This window comes from Arachis stenosperma, chromosome 3 (assembly GCF_014773155.1).
Source record: "Arachis stenosperma cultivar V10309 chromosome 3, arast.V10309.gnm1.PFL2, whole genome shotgun sequence".
Taxonomy (NCBI): domain Eukaryota; kingdom Viridiplantae; phylum Streptophyta; class Magnoliopsida; order Fabales; family Fabaceae; genus Arachis; species Arachis stenosperma.
In genome coordinates, this window is record NC_080379.1 from 172,134,449 (window position 1) to 172,150,040 (window position 15,592).

Genomic DNA, 15,592 nt, shown 5'->3' on the forward strand with positions numbered 1-15,592 from the left:
AAGATGATTCTATTGACAAATATTATTTTGAACAATTTATTAAAGTTAAAAATAAAAAAAATAGTAAAAAATTATATTATAATTTGACTATTTTTTATTTGTATTTGATTTTTTAATTATTATTTTTTAATTAATTTTAATAAATTTTATTAAAAAAAAAAGAGTCAAGCGGGTTAGCCCGCCAACCCGCCAATCCGCCATAAAGCGAGGCGGGCTAGCATTTTAAACCCATTTTAATTGGCAGGGCGGGCCGGTCCGCCCCATTTATAAGGCAGGTCGGGGCAGGGCGAGTTGGGACGGGCCAGCCCGCTTTGCCACCCCATCAAGGAACAGCAGAGTAGTCTCAGGTTTCCTTGCTCTAATTGCAAATGATTTTTCTATTTTACCTTTTTTTTTTAAATGAGTTTAATTTTGATGTACTGACAGTATAAAGTATTTTATACAGTCGTGTAATCATGTTTGTTCTTTTGAATGACTATTTACACGCCAATGCACAATGTGATAAGATATAATTGGATGCACGTGTAAAATTACTTTTACACCGATAAAGTATTAAAATTAAATGCTTTTAAAATAATATATTTGGATTTAGCTCTACACTTGATGTCCTATATGATAGTGAAAGATGAGAAGGGAATAATTGAAGTAAAGTGGCAGATTTGGAGGAAGACGATGGAAAGAAGAGAAGACGTGAAGCTGTTCAACTTTCATGCGAGTCCATTTGGTCAGAGGGTGATTTGGGCTCTGAAACTAAAGGGTGTTGATTATGAGTGCATAGAAGAAGACATCTTCAACAAGAGCAACCTCCTTCTCGAGCTGAACCCCGTTCACAAGAAGGTGCCTGTTCTTGTTCATTGCAACAAACCAATTGCAGAATCACTTGTAATCCTTGAATACATCGATGAAACATGGAAGCAGTATCCGTTGATGCCTCAGAATCCTTATCAAAGAGCTCATGCTCGCTTTTGGGCTAATTTTGCTGAACATAAGGTATTATTATATTGTTGTTACTATTGTTGGTGTTGTTGTTTTATGTTTTGAAATTCAGCTTTAACTCTATGTAATAGCTTTTGGATGCTGCGTGGATGGCAATGCGTAGTAGCGGGGAAGAACAAGAAAAGGCTGTGAATGAGGCAAGAGAAGCAGTGGAGAAGATAGAAGAAGAAATTAAGGGAAAGAGATTCTTTGGAAGGGACAACATCGGTTTCCTTGACATTGCAATTGGATGGATTTCTTACTGGATTCCTGTTTGGGAGGAAGTTGGATCAATGAAGATATTAGACCCTTTGAAATTCCCAGCCATCAATGCATGGATTACCAATTTCCTCAGCCACCCTACCATCAACGATACTCTGCCTCAAAGAGACAACATGATTGTTTACTACCACAGTCGCAGAAAGGAAGTGTCTCCATTTTGATGTCTTTTACTTTTCATGCCTGCCTCCACCTCTACACTTGTTCCTTTCTGAATAAAAAATTAAAAAGAACCTCGGAAAAGATGTACTTTTGACCAAAACCTAAAATAGGAACAAGTATTCAATTTGGCTTAAACAATCTATTATCGGTGACAACGATAGATTGTGTATGAATTTATCTTAAATTTTAAAAATAAAATTCAGTTATGTACTTTGATTTTGCTATTATAACTCGGTTAATGCCAACGAATATTTTGGAAAAAATGTTTATAACTCAGTAAGGTATAGCAAGGGCTCGTATTCTTTTATGAGTTTATCAGTCTTTGTTGAAAAATAAAAATACTATTTGTATACTAAAATCAACCCTAAAATTAAATATTAATGTATTTGTGTATAAATATATGTGTGTTTTAATTTATTTTTAATGTATATTTATTCTAGCATATATTTTATATTGGTGAGTGGTGACTGACTTTGGTGGCTGATTTTAGTGTACAGTGTACATGTAGCATAACTCATTGAAAAAAGAACAAATAGATCTTTGACATTTTAGTTCGCAAACATTTAAATTCTTGAAGATTTAAAACTACATTTAAATTTTTGAACTTTTTAAAAATTGGATATATTGATTTCTAAATCTAATTTGTCTCATTTTAAAAACTCTCTTATGTATGCATTCATATATCGGCCAAATCAAAACAACGAAAGTCACGTTTAATTTTTTTATTGGGTCTGACAAATCCAAGTCAATAAAAAAATCGATCTGTTCAGATTTTGAAAAAATAAAAAACTTAAATATATTTATAAATCTTCAAAAATTTAAATATTTATAAACTAAAAAATTAAAGACTTATTTATTTTTTTCTATTATTTTTGCATCAAATCTTAAAATGATAACCTCATTAGCCATAAAAAGGTCACTAGAAAGTCACCATGTATGTTCTGAATTTCATTGTATCCTGTGAACTAATTTGTACCCTAATACTATTAGAAAGACAAGTATTTATTAATTGTATAATTAATTAATATTAAATAAAATAAATTTTTTATTTATTTTTTATTTTTTTATTATTAAATATTTTTTAATTTAAATACCGAAATGCTTTTGCTAGTATCTATTTCATTTTCTGTAAAGTATGTCTTCTTAGATAAGAAAAACAAAGCTTAATCACTTTTGAATATGAATGACAATAATATTCGAATTTACGGGTATTTATTTGTGTATATAATAATAATTATATAAATTTTTAAAATTTAATTTTATTTATTAAATTTTAATAATTATATGAACAGATAAAAGCAGAACAAATACCTATAAAAATAAATTAGAATTCAACTATTTATTATAAATAAAAATAAAACAAATTTTATATAAATTATTTTAAGATAGAATAAAATTGAATAAAGTAAAAACCCGCCCTACCGTCCCATTACTATCCCTACTTATGAAATTTAGATATACATTAGTCAATTATCATCACGCAAGAACATACTTCATTTATTCAAATATATTACAAGACACTGGACATTGTTGATAAACATTCCACAGATAACAAAAAATATTAATGGTCTCATTCATATTTAAAAAATTATGATTGACTTTGGACAAATAAGTAATTAGATTATGTTATTATTATTTGTTTATTTATCTGCTTGTTCTTTTTTTGAACAGATTTAACCTTTTGTTTAGTTTCAATTAATTAAAGTTATATTTTAATTATTGTATTAATATATAATAACATAAATTTTTATCACACGTAAATAATTTTTTTAGATGTGAGAACAACACACTGTTATCATCCAACATAAAAAATATTAAATAATTATTAAAATTTATTATTTTTAATTAATTATTTAATTTTTTATTTTAATAATTAAATAATATATTTTAATTTATATTTTTAGATATTGATCATTAATTAATAACTAAAAATAATAAATTTTTTAAATTATCTTTGAAAGCCAGATCCAGAATGGTAAGATGGAGACGTGGCTGACTACTGAGGTGACGAGGAAGTGGTATTGACTCTCCAAATAAAAATGTCTTCTGGTCAAAATTGGCGTCCAAAATGACACTGGAAATTTGCACAAATTACATGATGAACCAGTCATCACATGAATAATAATAAGTTTCTTGCATAGCTGAAAAGTTACACAAAATAGTGCGTAAATTGAAACAAAGATAATGGGAAGCAAAGATGTGAAGTTGTTGAACTTTTGGGTGAGTCCGTTCGGTAAAAGAGTTGAGTGGGCACTGAAACTGAAGGGTGTGGAATATGAATACATAGAAGAAGATATATGCAACAAGAGCAACCTCCTTCTTGAGCTGAACCCGGTTCACAAGAAGGTTCCAGTTCTTGTTCATGGCAACAAGGCAATCGCGGAGTCATTTGTGATCCTCGAATACATCGATGAAACATGGAAGCAGTATCCATTGATGCCTCACGATCCTTATGAAAGGGCTCATGCTCGCTTTTGGGCTACGTCTGCTCAACAAAAGGTGACTTGTAAAATTCTATCACTTTATTTCCCTTAACGGGTGCTTAAGATGCAGCAAATATATTTTGTCCGCTTTTAATTTATCATTTTTACTAGTTATATTTTTCAGTCGAGTTTATGGTGAAAACTTAAGTACAGTCGACTTCATTTGAAGTTGATAGCTGAGAGCTCTTAAATAAAAATTTAGTCAACTTAGTCAAATTATCTAACGATTCTCAGGTATCAACTTCATGTGAAGTCGATTGCACTTGAGTTCCCACCCTAATTTATTTAATGAACAGATGACTTTGACTTTTCTGCTAAGTTACAAAGGGTAAATAGTACAAAGTACACTTTATTTAATTAACAGATTTCTGTCTTATACGTAGCTTGGGAAGGAAGGCTCATGGACTGCGCTGGTTAAGAGCGGAGAAGAAAAGGAAAAGGCTCTGAATACAGCCTCAGAGGTACTTGAGAAGTTAGAGGAAGAGATTAAGGGTAAGAAATTCTTTGGAGGGGACAACATTGGATACCTCGACATTGCACTTGGATGGATCTCTTACATTATTCCCATCTGGGAGGAAGTTGGGTCAATACAAATAATTGATCGTCTGAAATTCCCAGCCATCAATGAATGGATGACCAATTTCCTCAACCACCCTGTGGTCAAGGACTCCTTGCCCCCAAGAGACAAGGCCCTTGATTACTACCATCTCTCAGTAAAGAAACATACTCCTAATTAATTATATACATATGTATGCTAATGTGTGTTTGTGAACATCATCATATATTGTTTAGTAATTAAAAATGTTGTATGATTGTATCAAAATATTATGACTTGTTATTATATCATTATACGTGACATTCGTACTACGTTATTGTGGATGGCTGGCGTTGTGTTCTTTTATAGTGCTGAGTATATGTTGGTGAGGTTGAACATTAAAAATTTGTCGTAGCTTGTTTGGATGTAATTTATAACGTTGTGATAACAAATCATGATTCGGTTATCGCTTGAATTGATGATCAACATAATGTTCCAATGCTTAATCATTCTGCTATGGTAGTGATTATCTAAATGCGATAACATAGATTTAGACTTGGAATCCAATCAGGCAAATCTCAAAAGTCGTAACTTACTTTAGAGCTTAACTAGCTATTTTAGTAATAATATATATACTGATAAGTTGGTTAGGTAAAAGTGGAACGTACTGTAAAAATATTATTTGTATACTAAAATTAATTATTATATATTTATTTATAAATATATATAATTTAATTTATTTTTAATGTGTATTTTATTTTAATGATTGATTTTAGTGACCGATATCCGTATTCGAGTAAAAAATTATGAAAGGTCAAAGTAGAAATCACGTGGAGCATACTCTTCCAAGATCCACAGATAAAAAATTTGTCGGATAGTACGAAGGAAGAGATGAATGCATGAACCACTTTTTCGCATATATAATAGTGAAACATGAGAAAGAAATAATTGAAGTGGTAAATTTGGTGCAACACAATGGGAAGCGAAGATGTGAAGCTGTTCAACTTTCATGCGAGTCCATTTGGTCAGAGGGTGATTTGGGCTCTGAAACTAAAGGGTGTTGATTATGAGTGCATAGAAGAAGACATCTTCAACAAGAGCAACCTCCTCCTTGAGCTGAACCCCGTTCACAAGAAGGTGCCTGTTCTTGTTCATCGCAACAAACCAATTGCAGAATCACTTGTGATCCTTGAATACATCGATGATACATGGAAGCAGTATCCGTTGATGCCTCAGAATCCTTATCAAAGAGCTCATGCTCGCTTTTGGGCTAATTTTGCCGAACAAAAGGTAGTTACTCTCTCTTGCATTGGAATTCCAGTAACAAGCTCTCTCTCTCTCATGTATATGTATGTAAATTGTAATAGCTTTTGGTGGCTGCGCGGATCGCAAGGCTTAGTAGCGGGGAAGAACAGGGAAAGGCTGTGAATGAGGCAAGGGAAGCAATGGAGAAGATAGAAGAAGAAATTAAGGGGAAGAAATTCTTTGGAGGGGACAAGATAGGTTACCTTGACATTGTAATTGGATGGATCTCTTACTGGATTCCTGTTTGGGAGGAAGTTGCATCAATGAAGATATTAGACCCGTTGAAATTTCCAGCCATTAATGCATGGATCACCAATTTCCTCAGCCACCCTACCATCAACGACACTCTGCCCCAAAGAGACAAAATGGTTGTTTACTACCACAGTCGCAGAAAGGAAGTGTCTCCATCTTGATGTCTTTCGCTTTCCATGCTTGTTCCATTATGAATAAAAAAGAATAGACTCTTATTTTTGTTCTACTTTTTGTCACTTTTCTCCTTTGACACCTCAGACAAGATGTACTTTTGACCAAAACTTAAAAATAGGAACAAGTACTCAATTTGGTTTAAACAATCTATTATACTATCAATGACAACGATATATTATGAATTTACCTAATCTTTAAAAATAAAAAAATAATATAGTACACGACACTGGTCTTTGTTGATAAAACATTGGACAAATCAGAAAAGAAAGAAAATCACGCAGGTTGAACATTCCGAGAAGGACGAGACAGAAAATTCAATGCCAATTAAACATTTAGTCAAGATTGTAGTCTCTACAATAACAATCCTATAAAAGTGAGACTGAAAATTAAGATAGGGTGTGAGGAGAAGAACAAGATAATGGGAAGCGAAGATGTGAAGGTGCTGTGCTTTTGGGCGAGTCCATTTTCCATACGCGTTGAATGGGCTCTGAAACTGAAGGGTGTTGATTATGAGTACATAGAACAAGATGTATTCAACAAGAGCACCCTTCTTCTTGAGCTGAACCCCATTCACAAGAAGGTTCCGGTTCTTGTTCATGCCAGCAAACCAATACTTGAGTCATTTGTCATCCTTGAATACATCGATGAAACATGGAAGCAGCATCCATTGATGCCTCAGGATCCTTATCAAAGAGCTCATGCTCGCTTTTGGGCTAATTTTGCTGAAAATAAGGTATTGTTGGTGTTGTTTTGGAATTCTAGTAACAAGCTTAATCTTTCAAGCCTGCTTGCATAGCACCTTCTCAATGTTTCTCTCTTCCTATTCAATAACCAACCTAAAACTATCACTAACTATGCTTTGTATATATGTAACAGCTATTATATGCTTCATTCATTGCCATGGTCGCGACTGGGGATGACACCGAAAAGGCTCTGAATGTAGCAAGAGACTCTGTAGAAAAGATAGAACAAGAGATTAAGGGGAAGAAATTCTTTGGAGGAGACAACATCGGATACCTTGACATTGCACTTGGATGGATATCTTACTGGATCCCTGTTTATGAGGAGGTTGGATCAATGCAGATATTAGATCCTTTGAGATTCCCAGCCATCAACGCATGGATGACCAATTTCCTCAACCACCCTGTGATCAAGGACAGATTGCCCCCTAGAGATGACATGGTTGCTTACTTCCACACTCGCAAGAAGATTGTGTCTCCTACTTACCATGACTTGATGAAGTATCTTTGAACCTCATATTTTTCAAGAGTAATTCATATCTATCTTTGAATAAGAGCCTATTTATTTTATTTCACTACATACTATATTTTCTCTCGGGTATTAGTGACTTCACTTGAGTTGTATTGCCGTTACAAATGTTATGAAATAATGGTGGAAAACTATTCTGGTTTTTGCATGTATACACCAATGTATCTGCAGAGTGTAAATTAATTGATAAATACGCTTCAAATAATAAATAACATCCCTCAAGATTGGTGGCACCATCTTTGAAGTCACAAAGAATTAGTATATTTGTTTGTATTGCTTCTGCAAATATTATGTTTCAATGGTACAATAAAACCATTGTGAAAGCTTCAATACATCAATCTCTAGTTAGTTTTGAAGTTCAAAGGATAAAAGGAGAAATAAAAATTCTAGGAAAAATCAATTGTTATTTACAAGAAGGCCAACTAACTAAACTAACTGTATGTAAGCTAGTTGCCAATCAAGAAAGAAACTAGTTCCTAAAAGCCACGTTCAGAGGCGATGTTCCCTCTCTAATGTGTCAGACAACTGACAAAAGATGGTAGCAGCAAGCACGATCTCAGCTCCTGTGCCAAATGGACCCATCATCAAGTCTCCAAGCACAGTTAACACCCCGATGCACATTCCACCATAAACTGCAGCAGTAACTATATAGAGATTCAGTTTCCTTCCCATATTTGAGTTCCTCTCTCCATCCAACGTCAGTTGTTGTTTCTACAAAAGTCAAAACATTGTTTAAAGAGTATGTATGAAGATGAACATGAACCAGAAGAAGGAAAAGAAAGGTCTGCATTTGTCATACCCAAAGCTTCTTAAGTAGACGTTTGGAAGAACGACCAGAAACTTCAATCCATGCTTTTGAGATCAATGTGCAACCTCCAACCATAAACGCCACATAGAGAATACCATGGATAGGATCGGCCAGCATGTTTGCCAAGCTGCATAATGATCAAAATAGTGTGTGTAAAATGATAAATAAGCCAATGAAAGAATCAAACATGTCTTACCTTGCTGGTGGCGTGACATAATAGGCTAGACCGCCGACAGGAATAAATTGGCCCGAATGCTCGCACAACTTCCATGTTCCCAGTATGCTTGTGAAGAGACTTGAACTGAAATTCCAATGCAGAAACTGCAATGAAACAGTTCTTGTTATCGGTGAATGAGATATCTTGGTTCAAGCAAAATCAATATCCATAACAGGCAATATAAAAACTTAAAACTACCTGGGAGAACAAGTAGATAATGGAAACAGAAGAAGATTGAAGAATGATGGGCATGTAAGAGGTATAGAAAAGCTTAATTGGAATTGTGTTCTTTGCCCCTCTAACATTAGTTGATCTCACACGAAGACCAAAGTAAAAACGATCAAAATAAACGACAAGAAGGAAGATCACGATTGTAAGAAGCAGGTTGAAGACATTTGGAAGATTCTGTCGAAAGAATGCCTCTTGGACAGCACCAACTTTGTCTGTCCTAGTAATAAGGACATGGATTAGTTCTGTAACAGCACCTTCAAATTCAGCTCCCCTGCCACTCTTGATTCTAGTGAAGCTAAAAGCTTTCCAAATTATGCTCCCACATATATTCGCAGCGATGAATGGTGTGACTCCAGTACTAATGAGACCATATCCTTTCTGAAAATATTGATCAAGGTATATGACAGTTATTCCTCCAAATAAAATTTGACCTATTACAAAGAGACTATCCACCCATCCGAGTTGGCCATACAGTCCATATTTGATACAGCCAAAGGCTTGAACAATTGTAATGATGATTCCCAGGATCATCTGATATGAATTTCTGCATGGGAAAAAGTTAGAAAATACTCATTAGTCATAATGCAAGAAATCAGTAGCATGGTAAAAGTGAAACAAATCTAGAAGATTAATGTGCTCATGATGCAAAACTGGCTAAAAGTACTTACACTATTGTAGGACGCTGATATCCTGCCAAGAAGTCCATCATATATCTGGAAATAACAATTGGATAGATGCCAAGCTCCATAAATGTCCTGGGGCTTGATGCAAAGATGCGGCGCATCAGATGAAAGGGATCAGCAACCTTAGTTGAATGTATTCCAGAAAGAGAAAGATGGCTCCAGAAAAGAAAGGTTAACCAAAAGGCCACAGTGTTTATCAGCATGTTCCTTAAGGGGAGATTCGAGGAAGCTTGCGGCACTTCTACAAGATAAGGAAGAAATGGATTAAGCAAAAGCTGAACTCCGAACCGTAATCTTGCCATTTGGACTAGAAAAACTGATTTGTGCCTTTAACCCCCTGCAAAAACCATTCAAATATATCATTAAAAATGCAGGTAATTGAAAAGAAAGAATCATTGAAGATGAAAACCTTCTTGGAGCTATTGTCATTTGTAATGAATAACTATAAGTTGAGTCTCATTTTAATCAGAGCAGAGCCCCTTTACTTAGACATAAATATTACACAGAACAATTCAGAATATGCTCAATAAATCGGACAAGGACAATTAATTTTCCACAAGAAATGCAAGATAACAAATCTTTATAATTGAGTGCGAATCTATTAACAGCAAATAGTTATTAGATCATGCATGCCACTATACAAACACACAGCTATCTAAATTTCTCAGCCAAAACATTAAGAGCACTGAAATCTTTAGAGGGAAGAAAATCTTCAAAAGTCAAATTTTTTTCCTCCGTTGAATCAAATCTTTGATAAACCAGTTAAAAGTAGTGTACATTCAAATCAAACTGAAGATGGCAAGGTCAAATACATGATAGAAGCAAAGAAACAAGAAAAATGGGATTGAAACTTGCAGAACAAGAAAAGAAAATGTAATGCCTAATGAGAAAGAAAAGTGAAAACCGAAAAGAGAAAACACAGAGAAAGGAGCATACGATAGGATCAGCAATGGAAGATCTTGAGTGAAATTGAAAAGCTTTGAGGAGGTTTAGGCTTTGTTTCCTTTTGGTAGTGTTGTGTTGCAGTGTAGCAGTATCTTCACTTGTCTCCAACTGATATTCATCAACCTCTATTTATATCAATATTTGTATCAGACAAGTTTTCCTTTTTCAGTTATGGGGGATATTACCAATTCTTGATTTTCTTTAAAAAAAAAAAAAGATTAATTGAAAAAGGTTCTTGTTATTTAAGTTTAATAAAAATGCCAAAGAAACTCACTCCCTTTTCGAATATAGTCACTATTTCGACTAGAATTTTCTTTAACAGTTAATCCAAAACTCTAAAATAGTGCAACTGTCAAAATATCTCGCTAGTCTAATCTTTAATATATTAAATTTAATGTATATTTTTTTTATGCTCATCCTTAAATGCTTTTTGTCAGGGATGTATATTAAAAAATTAAATTATAGTTAACGAGTTAAAAAATTATAACTACATTTTAGTTAATTAATTTAATAAAATAATTTTAAAATTATATTTATATTTTTTAAAATTGATTAAACTAAATTAAATTAAAAAAATAATTTTTAACTAGTTAACCAAAGTTAAAACTAAATTTTAATTTTTTAAATTAAAAATTTAATTTTTTAAAAAATAATTTTTTAAAAAACCGGGTTTTTATTCAAAAATCGATTTTTTTAAAAACCGGTTTATCTTTTTAAAAACCAATTTTCTATTAAAAATCAGTTATTTTTTTAAAATTGATTTTTATTTTTATAATTGGTTAAAAATCGATTTTTAAATTTTATAATCAGTTAATAATCAGTTTTATCATATAAAACTAATTTAATTAATTAACTAAGATTAAATGTTTAGTTAACCAAAAAATATGTTTAGTTTGTATTTGCTAAGTATAGAATGCTGTCCTTTTTGTTAATTCATTAAATCTCAACTTTTTATTTAATATATTTATTTAAATAGTTTAGATTTAAAAAGGTAATTTATTAACCAGGTTAACCATTTTTTTTTATAAATTTTAAATTTTTTGTGGATTTAAATATAGGGTTGAAATCCAAAATAAAAAAATATATGAATATTAAAATTAATGCATCTGTCCATAAACAAAGCAATTAGACTTTGGAATTGAAATAAATAATACATAAAAAATGAGTTGAAAATTCATACACCAAATCTAGAAAAATCACATTCATACAATTGCCAGAATTTCATCAGTTCGGACATCCACAACTAGCAACTCGAGATGAAAAGAAGTTTTTCAAACTTATTTGAAGAATATTGCCAATACCTTAAAGATGGGATGCCATCTTCTACGAAGAGATCGAAGTAGAAATTGAAGTAGAGATAAACAGAACAAGAGAAGAAGCAACACTAATGGAGGAGCACCATTGCATTGAAGATGAGCTGCTAGTTAGAAAAGATTGGAAATATTTAAAAAGGTCAGATTGGCAAGAATGGAGTAATGGAAGATTGGAAGAATTTTATCAAATTCACTGATCTAATAGTCGTTCTGTCTTGGATGATATTAAATGAGGAATTTGTTTTTTTTTTTTTTTGTCAACTTATTTGTTTAGACTATGACAAAATATAAAAACCCAGAAGAATCAGAAATATCAAAGAAGTACTTACGAGAATAAATTGATTAAGATATATAAATATTTTTTATGATTAAAAGTCTGAACCGACACTTAATTCTTACAGAAAATAAGTATTCAAAAATAATAAAATAGCATGCACCTCAAAAAACTAACTTAGTTAATCTTAGTCAAATATTTACAATGTAACAAAATTATGTCTTGTTGGACTACTTAATGGAATTAGGGTGAACTAGTCAGGCCTCTCATCATGGTTTTATTTAAAAAAAAAAGCATAATGCATAATTGATATACCACATGAAGCAAAAAAAAAAAAATGTAATAAAATTTTCTATTTTTAAATGTAAACATAAGAAAACATTCTCAAACCTATCATACTAATATCAAGGAATTAATGATAAGTATTTAGAGAATAATATTAAATATATATGTATGTGGGGACATTTGCCTCATTCAATCCTAGAAAAAAAAATATTAGAATCTTAAAAAAAATAATATTAAATATATATTATTTATATAATATTAAAATTTAATAAATTTATTTTGTATGAAATAAAATTATAACATTAAACATAAACACAATAATAAAAATTTTTATGTTATATAAATTTAATTAAAAAACATATACTCAAATAAAAAATATACAATAATATGGTGATGATGATGATAAATTTTGTGATATTAGCTTATTAGTTATTTATTCAAAGCTAAATCTATCTTCTCAAATATGAATAAAATTATTAAGATGCATCTGGAATATAGGTTTAATACTGAGAGAAACTGAAAGATGAATATATTTTATTTGCACATTAGATCAAGAATAGAATTAGAGGGATCAAAATCTGTTAATTCATATAGAATCATCAAACTAACCTAACCAAAAATCAGAGTCGTATGGATTAAAAAAATACAGTCATTCAAATCAAGATTAATCAAATTTTCTATAATTTAATTTAAATCATCCCAAACAAAAGTATAGTAAAAAAGAAATAATAATAAAAAATAATATTCTATTCGAATCAGACTATATAAATCTGTATTTAGTGTATAAGATTGAGTTATGTCTTAATATTTTTTATTTAAAATAAATATAAAAATTGAGACAAACAAAAATATTTAAATATCTTTTTTTAAAGAGATATTTTAATCTTTTAAAATTATAATATAAAATTTTAAACATAATTAACAATCTTAATTTTAAAAGAGTATTTTATTATTTTCAAGATTAATCTCAAAAAGTTATTTTAATATCTTAAAAATTAAATATAAGAATATTTTAATATTTTAAAATTATTTTAAATTTTTTATTTCTAATACAATTAAATAATATGAATTGGTTGTTATAAAATTACTTTAGTACTTTTAGTAACATTCAGAAGTTGTTGTGTTCTTATAAAAATGAATTAAAAAGGTATTTTAATTTTTATTTAAAGTTTAATTTATAATTTTTAATATAGTTAAAAATATTTATTCTAGAAAGTATTTTAATTTTTATTCTAAAAGAGTATTTTAGCATTAATACTATTTTGACACTAACGTTTTGTTAGTGAATTAATACGTTTTTTTTAGTTTGTTAATAAAAAATAATTTAAATACATAATTAATTAATAATAATTATATTTTCATACAAATTTTAAAAATATTTCGTATATAAATATGATTTTCTGTAAATTAAACATCGAATATAGAAAATAACATCTCTAAACTAATTTTTGTAGGTTAAGTTCGTTGAAAACTTTGATGTTACCAATCAATAACATAAAATTAAATAATATAATAAGTAACTCAAAAGGACCATGACAATAGTTCTAGAACTTCATTTAAAAGTTAAAATTTTATATGCTGGAATTAATATAATTATTTTGTTTAAAAAAATTGCTGAGTTATAATTATCCTATGTTTAGATCATGTTGAATCATTTTGTAAAATTTTTGTAAAGTTAAAACAAAATAAATATTTGATCTTAATAGCCTTATATATACGTGGACATCTCTTTTCGTTTCTATTAATGAATATTTTAGTAAAAAAATTATTGCTTTATTTATTTATAATATTTATGTTGCATCCATGTCGTAATTTATTTTAAGAAAATATAATGTTAATTAAACTTTATTTACCGTTTTGAATTTTCATTCTTTATTTTTAAAATTGGATTAGATTGTTGAGTTCAACTAGTTTAATAAAGAAGTTATTATATATTTGATAAAGTATGGTTGAATTTAAAATATTCAATTACAGAAATTCGATAAAAGAAAAATTATTGATGAGTCGTAAAAATGAATAGCAAATTGAATAGTTAAAACATTAAATAAATTGATAAAAGATATTTTTTAATAAAAGATTTGTTGTTTAAATTATATTATTTTACAAGTGCAGAAGCACTTGTTATGCACAAAAGCATTTGAATTTACATTAATGTTATTCATAATTTTTGTTAAAAAAGGTACATGCATACAAAAGATAATGCCAATTAAGTGGGTTACATATTTAATTAATTTATTTTAAAAACACTAATAAAAAAATAGAAGAATTAGTATTATTTTTCTTCACAGAATACGTCTCTTTGTCATAATATAGTTTCACAAAATTTATATTTTAAATATTTTATATATTTATCATTCATATACTCATATACTCATATATATGACAAAAATAAACTATGTTAAATAATCTATATATGTGTATATATGTCATATTTCATTGCTGACCAAATTCGAACCAAATAAAAAATAAAGCAAAAGTTGTTATTTTGTCTCACGATATTATAATTGTTCTTGTAAAAGGAAAAGAAGTTTAATAAAAAAAAATTATATAAAAAATATTGATATAAAATTTTTAATAACAAATTTTTTATTAAAATATGTTACTTTATTATATTTAAAATATATTATTTAGAATAAATATATTATTTTAAATAAAATATATTATTTAAAAGAATATTTAAAATTTATTATTTTACATTAATAATATTATTAAAAATATATTATTAGTTTTTTTTTAAAATAATATTTTTTTGTTTATCATTAATATGGCAACAAACAAATTTTATACAATAAAATCTATTAAATAAATATTATATTCATTTATTTTTATATTATATGTAAAATAAATAACATAATTTTATCTTGGTAAGTTATAATAAGTGAATAAAATGCAATGTTACATATATTTTCTTTTGCATAATGCAGTCCATTGGCCATGGGCGTCGTCATAAAATCAGTGCGCGTTCAGACAATTGTGGAGATCTGTCTCGAGTTCGTGTTGAATGAGGGACTTGATTTTTTTTTCTCATTTCTTCGGTCTGCCAACTTGTTCGTTTAGGTTGAGCATTTTTGTTGTTTTCCTTTATGATTTTTGTTCACTTTGCTAAGAATTCTTGTTGGATTAGTAATGATTTCATTGTTAATTGAGCATTATTTTAAGTTGGTTAAATTAATTAATTACAGCAAAATTTAAAAAGAAATTGACAAAAAACAAAGAAAAAATAGAAGATAAGAGTCATCAAATACAAGAAGTACATGGCACTGAAGCAAATAGAAAGTTCTCTGAATTAAATAGAAAGCTCAAGAGACACAAAGTGTTAAAAATCAAGTTTTACATGCAACGCGAGAAAGAGCAGCGTGCCACGCCAAACCAATTAAGTCTCCTGGGGCATTGGCATGCAAT

The 15,592-nt window shown here is 29.6% G+C and overlaps 5 protein-coding genes across 5 annotated transcripts; 4 read left to right on the plus strand and 1 right to left on the minus strand.

Moving 5' to 3' along the window:
* Window positions 1–594: 594 nt before the first annotated feature.
* LOC130967574 (probable glutathione S-transferase) lies at window positions 595–1,627 on the plus strand. Its single transcript, XM_057892495.1, has 2 exons — window positions 595–990; window positions 1,068–1,627. The coding sequence occupies exons 1-2, from the start codon at window positions 604–606 to the stop codon at window positions 1,416–1,418; spliced, it is 738 nt and encodes a 245-aa protein (XP_057748478.1). The 5' UTR covers window positions 595–603; the 3' UTR covers window positions 1,419–1,627.
* A 1,889-nt stretch (window positions 1,628–3,516) lies between these two features.
* Window positions 3,517–4,778, plus strand: LOC130970428 (glutathione transferase GST 23-like). Its single transcript, XM_057896514.1, has 2 exons — window positions 3,517–3,915; window positions 4,283–4,778. The coding sequence occupies exons 1-2, from the start codon at window positions 3,601–3,603 to the stop codon at window positions 4,634–4,636; spliced, it is 669 nt and encodes a 222-aa protein (XP_057752497.1). The 5' UTR covers window positions 3,517–3,600; the 3' UTR covers window positions 4,637–4,778.
* A 237-nt stretch (window positions 4,779–5,015) lies between these two features.
* Window positions 5,016–6,217, plus strand: LOC130970429 (glutathione transferase GST 23-like). Its single transcript, XM_057896515.1, has 2 exons — window positions 5,016–5,724; window positions 5,802–6,217. The coding sequence occupies exons 1-2, from the start codon at window positions 5,410–5,412 to the stop codon at window positions 6,150–6,152; spliced, it is 666 nt and encodes a 221-aa protein (XP_057752498.1). The 5' UTR covers window positions 5,016–5,409; the 3' UTR covers window positions 6,153–6,217.
* Window positions 6,218–6,434: 217 nt separating this feature from the next.
* Window positions 6,435–7,588, plus strand: LOC130970427 (glutathione transferase GST 23-like). The gene is made up of 2 exons (XM_057896513.1): window positions 6,435–6,898; window positions 7,042–7,588. The coding sequence occupies exons 1-2, from the start codon at window positions 6,584–6,586 to the stop codon at window positions 7,414–7,416; spliced, it is 690 nt and encodes a 229-aa protein (XP_057752496.1). The 5' UTR covers window positions 6,435–6,583; the 3' UTR covers window positions 7,417–7,588.
* Window positions 7,589–7,781: 193 nt separating this feature from the next.
* Window positions 7,782–9,675, minus strand: LOC130967328 (uncharacterized). The gene is made up of 5 exons (XM_057892140.1): window positions 9,359–9,675; window positions 8,658–9,234; window positions 8,439–8,563; window positions 8,234–8,369; window positions 7,782–8,145 (listed from the first exon to the last, which is right to left on the minus strand). Exons 1-5 carry the CDS (start codon window positions 9,673–9,675, stop codon window positions 7,924–7,926), a joined length of 1,377 nt encoding a protein of 458 aa, XP_057748123.1. The 3' UTR covers window positions 7,782–7,923.
* Between the last annotated feature and the right edge of the window lie 5,917 nt (window positions 9,676–15,592).

Excerpts from the sequence above, each read along its gene's own strand:
- LOC130970428 (XM_057896514.1), top strand. The coding sequence starts at position 3,601 with ATGGGAAGCAAAGATGTGAAGTTGTTGAACTTTTGGGTGAGTCCGTTC. Across the intron at positions 3,916-4,282 it reads CTACGTCTGCTCAACAAAAG|CTTGGGAAGGAAGGCTCATG; the intron begins GTGACTTGTAAA and ends TCTTATACGTAG.
- LOC130967328 (XM_057892140.1), bottom strand. The coding sequence starts at position 9,675 with ATGGCAAGATTACGGTTCGGAGTTCAGCTTTTGCTTAATCCATTTCTT. Across the intron at positions 8,564-8,657 it reads TTATCTACTTGTTCTCCCAG|TTTCTGCATTGGAATTTCAG; the intron begins GTAGTTTTAAGT and ends GTTTCATTGCAG. Across the intron at positions 8,370-8,438 it reads TATGTCACGCCACCAGCAAG|CTTGGCAAACATGCTGGCCG; the intron begins GTAAGACATGTT and ends ATCATTATGCAG.
- LOC130970429 (XM_057896515.1), top strand. The coding sequence starts at position 5,410 with ATGGGAAGCGAAGATGTGAAGCTGTTCAACTTTCATGCGAGTCCATTT. Across the intron at positions 5,725-5,801 it reads CTAATTTTGCCGAACAAAAG|CTTTTGGTGGCTGCGCGGAT; the intron begins GTAGTTACTCTC and ends AAATTGTAATAG.
- LOC130967574 (XM_057892495.1), top strand. The coding sequence starts at position 604 with ATGTCCTATATGATAGTGAAAGATGAGAAGGGAATAATTGAAGTAAAG. Across the intron at positions 991-1,067 it reads CTAATTTTGCTGAACATAAG|CTTTTGGATGCTGCGTGGAT; the intron begins GTATTATTATAT and ends TCTATGTAATAG.
- LOC130970427 (XM_057896513.1), top strand. The coding sequence starts at position 6,584 with ATGGGAAGCGAAGATGTGAAGGTGCTGTGCTTTTGGGCGAGTCCATTT. Across the intron at positions 6,899-7,041 it reads CTAATTTTGCTGAAAATAAG|CTATTATATGCTTCATTCAT; the intron begins GTATTGTTGGTG and ends TATATGTAACAG.